The sequence below is a fragment of the Pundamilia nyererei genome, unplaced genomic scaffold (assembly GCF_000239375.1).
Source record: "Pundamilia nyererei isolate P.nyererei 1_Seehausen unplaced genomic scaffold, PunNye1.0 scaffold00020, whole genome shotgun sequence".
NCBI classification, from domain to species: domain Eukaryota; kingdom Metazoa; phylum Chordata; class Actinopteri; order Cichliformes; family Cichlidae; genus Pundamilia; species Pundamilia nyererei.
This window is the reverse complement of record NW_005187421.1, coordinates 193,404-199,403: the sequence shown is the minus strand read 5'-3', so window position 1 is coordinate 199,403 and position 6,000 is coordinate 193,404. Positions and strand designations below refer to the sequence as shown.

The 6,000-nt window shown below is 39.3% G+C and overlaps 1 protein-coding gene across 1 annotated transcript in view; it reads left to right on the top strand.

Annotated features, from left to right (window-relative positions):
* Window positions 1–6,000, top strand: part of slit3 (slit homolog 3 (Drosophila)) — a 228,773-nt gene that overhangs the window by 124,629 nt on the left and 98,144 nt on the right. Inside the window, exon 5 of the mRNA XM_005726454.1 lies at window positions 388–459. Coding sequence (XP_005726511.1) covers window positions 388–459 — 72 coding nt within the window. The remainder of the gene's footprint in view (window positions 1–387; window positions 460–6,000) is intronic.

The following is a 6,000-nucleotide window of genomic DNA, read 5'->3' as shown; positions in this document are numbered from 1 at the left end:
CATTCTTCAAGGCAGCAGATGGACTCGTGCCAGCCATATTTCTTATAGTTCCTTTTGTCTTTGAAGCTCTTTGGACCAAATTGTTCCACTGATCATAAATGTCATATCATCCTTTCTCTCACTCTTCCCCTCTCTCTCCATCTCTTTCTCCTTCTGTGCCTTTGTTCTGTAATTGGGTGTGTGTGTGTGTGTGTGTCTGTGTGTGTGTGAGTGTGTGTGTAGCTGTATGTGCGTTAGATCAAATGGTTGTGGCTTTGTTTATCATTTGACTCCTATCTTAAGTGTATACCTCAACTAATGCCACTTCTTCGGTCACTCTCTCGCTCTCTTTCTCCCGTTCTCCCTGTCTGTCTCTCATCCTCTTGTCTTCCTCTTCCCTCTCTGCAGAGACCTCAGTGAAAACCAGATCCAGGCAGTTCCAAGAAAGGCTTTCAGAGGGATCACCGGTGTCAAGAACCTGTAAGCACAATTATTATAATTCTCTTTTTCATCTTCTCCTCTCCACTACCTATCACATGTGTATCGTATATTACTGCATCCGGAAATGTTCATAAATGCCTAAACATTTTTGCATTTTCTCTGGGATTATTACACAATCATGAAGCACAAAATCACATTTAGACATCATCCATTTAATTGCTCCTGTGTTTATATATTCAACTTCATTAAATGTGAACAAAATACAACTTTAATAAAAACAGGATGTTCATAGTTCATATAACATATTGTTTGTGTTTACTATATGCTAGCATCAGATGAGTTTAAGTTAAATCCAGTAAGCTGCATGAATGGATTTCTTTTTGAATCACTTGTACTATAATGAAGTTGCGTATGGTGTTTGAATTTTACTGCATAGCTACAATAAAACAATGTCATTCCTACTTAAAAGAGCTAATAATTAAAAATAGTTATTCCTTAAGGATGGTTCATCACCTCCTTTAACTCTTTGATAACTGGAAAGACTTGATAGAATTTTAGCTGCTTCACCTTTTAGGATCTTCTTTTTCATATTTTTCAGTTTGTAATCTTTTAAATGTTTCTAAAGATGACATCTCAGGACGATAGGCAGGCCACTTGTGCACTCTATCTTTGGCAATGTCTTGCGGATATAAGCAATGGCTTTTCTGTAAATTATGTCATATGCATGTGTGTTTTTATTACTGTAAGAACAGTGTATAGTTTCGTTTGGCACAGATGTGCCAGTCATCCATGCCTTGTGTAATGGCCTGTCACTCTATCAGGGATGCAGGCTAAACTGTGGGCTGATAAAAGGCCAGATTTCCCCTCCGCTTTAGCCTTGTTGATGAATCTCCCATATCTCCACTTCAGCAAGAGTTTAAACTTGTTGATGCATCAACACACTGAATTCCCTGACAGTAGTTTTTAGAAGTCTGCATTTAGTTTCACTATAGAATCAAGTCTGTTTGGAGTGGATTGCCAATCGAGGGTCCCAGGGTACACCTGTTCTGTATTGGTTTTCACACTTTCCCTTGTGTACAGAGTAGGGCTGCCACGATTAGTCGACTAGTCACGATTACGTCGACTATCAAAATTGAACGACGACTGATTTAGATGAGTAGTAGGGTTTAAGAGTGTAATAACAGACTGAAACAGAAGATGGCAGCACTGCATGTACAAGGATGCCAGCTGCCGTTAAACCCCGAAGAAGAAGAAGAAGCTGTCCCAGAATTCATAGCGCAGCCCAGCTCAGTTTCCAACAATGGCGGCAGCTAGTTAGTTTTAATATTACTCTTATTATTCTTTCTGGGTCACAAAATAAACGTTTAACATATTTTCAGGCGAGAATGTAGCTGTGTAAACCTCAAATATCTGCTCAGTTTATCAAGACACCGCATATTTTCAAAAGCGCTCCGACGTTTTCGGAACGTCTGTTACCCACTAGCTCGATAGCTAGCTCACTAGAGCCGTGAGAACACCGGACTCCCGGCAAATCGTTTTCAAACCCACCGCCGTCTTTCGCTACTCGAGTTAAATATATATAAGTCACTTAGATAACTTAAAAATTTTATTGTTTGGCTTTTTTTAGTATTTAATTTGTTCCTGAGTAAATCGGTTTGGCTGAGATTAAAGTTATAGTTTTTGCACAGCTGAATAAACATCAAGCAGACAGCTGATTATCAGAAGTGTGAGATGCTCCAGAATATACTCCAGTGTCCTGTTATATTTTAGATAGCAAGGAGTTTATTAAACTTCACCGAAACAATCTGCAAATTTCATTAAAATTTAATAAACTATCATCTTGTCTTTATTGTTAGTTAGCACAAACCTTAAACACTTAAAGCTGTAAGCTAATGATAGTTATATAAGAGCAGATGCTGCTGGTGCAATAAGCTGCACGGATGCATGATCTGATTAGTCGACTAATCGCAAAAATAATCGGTGACTAGTCGACTATCAAAATAATCGTTTGTGGCAGCCCTAGTACAGAGATTTCTTACAATAATAATAATATTTACCTTAGCTTTAAATCCCCAATTTCTTTGCAATTTTATGTTGAGAAATGCAGTCCAAAGCATTACATTCTACGTATGTGGTTTTTATATTTGAAACAGAATCAGAAACTTGTACCTCCTACTCCGTACACCTGCTACAACCTGCTTCTCTGCTGCCCTTCCTCTCTCCTTCATTCTCTTTTTTTTCTTGCCTGGTCCCATATTCCTTCTTTACTTACTGTTAAATCAGCTTGTCTCCCTTACCACTCTTCCTGTCCACAAAGGTTTTGTCCTCAAATCAAATGCTCAATATCCCCCTGTCAAATATTCACGATCTCCTAATCACCAATAGTGAGATCAATACGCTTCCCAATCAATGCTTCCCATCAATAATAGCTGATCAATGGCGCCTCTAAACTACCAGACAGGCTCTTGTGGAAATGTTCTAAATGAGAAAAGATTCAGGAAAACATTAGATAGAAAAAAAAATAGAAAGTTGGTTCTGCAGGACACTTCAGCTTTATGAAAAACAGGCGACAATAAAAGTTGATGTTGCTGCGGAAATCATTAGATTAGGCCAACAAATCTTCTCTGTGTAAATTGAAGTTTGCTGCCATGTTTCATCACACATCTGACATGACAGAGGAGATGAAGAGAGGAAGAGACGGAAACACATAGCAACACATAATAACTACAAGCTATGAAAAGATAAAAAGCCATTCTTTGGCGATTCTTATTTCGCTACCATAGATGCTGACTGACAGGCGAAAGGAAAAGTGTATTCCTGGGGCTAATGAGATGGAAAGAATTAAATGTAAATAACCACATGTTTTCTCTGCATTTTTCACTTGTGCAAATAGTGCAGGTAAAGTGGGTAAATGAAAAAGATGCAAATGTTTCCGAAACAGATTTTAACTTGAAAGTAATGAACCATAATCGCTTCGGTGATGCAAAGGTGGATCATATTTGATTGCTCGCCAGTTGTATCTCTCATATATATCCTCTGAACTACCGCTAATGAAGATAAGTGAAAACACATCACCACGTGGTTCAATTATTTCATTTCATTCATCTGATGACGGGCGTATTATGGGCTCTAAAGCCCCACAACAGCTGCTAAATGGACCTTGAAGTGAGATTTATTTTCTCCACTGCTGCTGAAATGTCGCGAATGAACTTTGAAGTTCTGTTTTAACTCAACTCAGATAAGATGAACATTAATAGGACAATTACAGATGAAAACATTATCAAACACCCTAAAACAGCTACTAAATGAACCTTACTGGTGAAACTGTTTTCTTAACCATAAACATGCTGTTTCATTAGATCATTAACAAGTGCTGATAATCGACATTCAAACATTTACCATCAGCTATTGCTTTAGCTGTCCTTTTCACATGAGGGTTTTGTATGTCAAATGAATGTATAGTTGTGGGCTGTTATATTCATCAAAGCATTTCAACCCATGAGTAAAATCACAAGTTAGTGAAGCTTGGACAGCAGAGAGAATTACAAGTGTTTGAATTTTTTTCAGTAGCTCTGTATAACAGACCAAATATGAATCTGTCATCCCAAAATGGGAATGCGCGTATCCGTGAATTAAGATCTAAGTTATGCGCTTTTTGTACTCTTTCAGTGGGCAATCTGTGAGTTGATTAATATGCATCTTGCCATAGATCGGTAATTCAAAGTTAGGCTACAGGCAAATGTGCTCCTCTGCTTAGTTTCCTCTCCCAAGTGTGATGTAAGTTCAATGTGGCCGCCAAAGTCCACAGGAGCTTATTACTCTTAAGTTAAATGGGCCTGAAACTGTCTATACTCTGTACTCTACAGTGTGTGTGTGTGTGAGCATGTAAGTGAGCAAGTGTCAGTTCCCATGGCTTAGCTCCAAACCTTTGAGTTCAGGTTGGCCTGTGATCATCTAATCCACTCTCGCTTCTCAATCCAAGCTAAATGTTACACATCACCTTACCTCTTTCACCTTAGACTCACTTTCACAACCATTTGAAGATCAGTGGCAGAAAGAAAACAACTCCTCCATCCCTTAGCTGTGACCATTTTTATATTAATGTTTTTAAGCTGGACTTCAAATCCACCAAAGATGTGCTGAAAAGGGGGAAAGCTCTTTCCTGGCATCTCACACGTGCACCTGAGTGCTCCCCAGTATAGCCACAGTCTGTCCCACTGGAGCAACATGCACAGTTGCAATCCAATATGAAAATAGAGAAGCCGTACATGCTCCGTTTACATTTGGAGCTTCATTTTCTACCAAAGCTATAATGTCACATAAATCACAATGGATTATAAATTGCCTCAGCCCCTTTTAAAATGTTTTTAACTAAATAGCTTTGAGCTACAAGGTGAATCCTTTTTTTATTCTTCTTCTTCAGTCAAACTTACGGCCGACTCAGCTGTGCCAGGATCATTCATTTCTTCTGTCTCCTTTTTTTTTGACATCTTATAACACCTCCTCCTCCTCCCTGTTTTTTTAATCTTTCTTTCTCTAGTTTATCCTCCCATCGCTGCCACCTCTTTTATGCTCAGTCCACGACTTCCTTCTCCCCCTCTCATAATTTCCCCCTTTTCTCTATCTTTCTATCCTTTTTCTCTTTTCTCTATCATTCTTTATTTTCATTTATTCTACTCTTCAGCTGCAGCGCTTCCCATCGTCATTCTATCCTCTTCGCTTTCTCCAAAAGTTTTCAGTCTCCAACTTATTCCAATTAGTCACCTCCCTAAATTCCCTCCCTCCCTCTTTTACAGTGTTTCCCTCTCTACTCTCCCTTCTATCCTTCCATCCCTCCCTCCATTAGACAAGGTGACTCCTGCAGTAAAAGGCTGCAGCCCTCCATTATACCACGGAGTAAAAAAACCTTCATGACATTCTGTCCCTGGTGGACACAGCATTGATTTTCTCATGTCTCTCTCTCCCGCTCTCACTATGTAGCCAGCTCTCCCTTGCTCTCACCCTATCCTCTGCCTCTTTCAATCTCAGTCCATGTCTTCCCATCTTTTTTGTCTCACTCTGTTTCTCAGAGGGTAGGGCCTCTATCTTTCTCTTCTGGTTCTTCTCTTTCAAGCGGCCCAGTGGCAGCCATAGCATTGTCATTTATTGAACTGTTTCCTTTACATACAGGCACAACACACACATACACAGGCACGTATACCATGCACACATAGACACAACAGCCCTTTCGACCCCACTATCACATGACTGATTTGCTGAAACAGCCAAGAACCTGGCAAATGTGATTACTACAGTCTTACGCTAACCTAAGGAGACAGGCTCTGTGCTAGACCTCTGTGTATAGACGTTTGAGTGTATATGTGTGATCGCTCCTATACTTTGTGCTGACAGAGAGTCTTGTCATTCCCTTAAATCCTACCTGTCAGTCAAACTAGAAATGATAAAGGTATTTTTCAAGTTTGGACACATCTGAACACTGTGTCAAAATTTGTGTATTGTGTCCTGGGTTTGTATGTAGTAATATACTATCATATCTAAAGATTGTGTTTAAATGAATTCTTGTCATGTTAACCTGTTCAT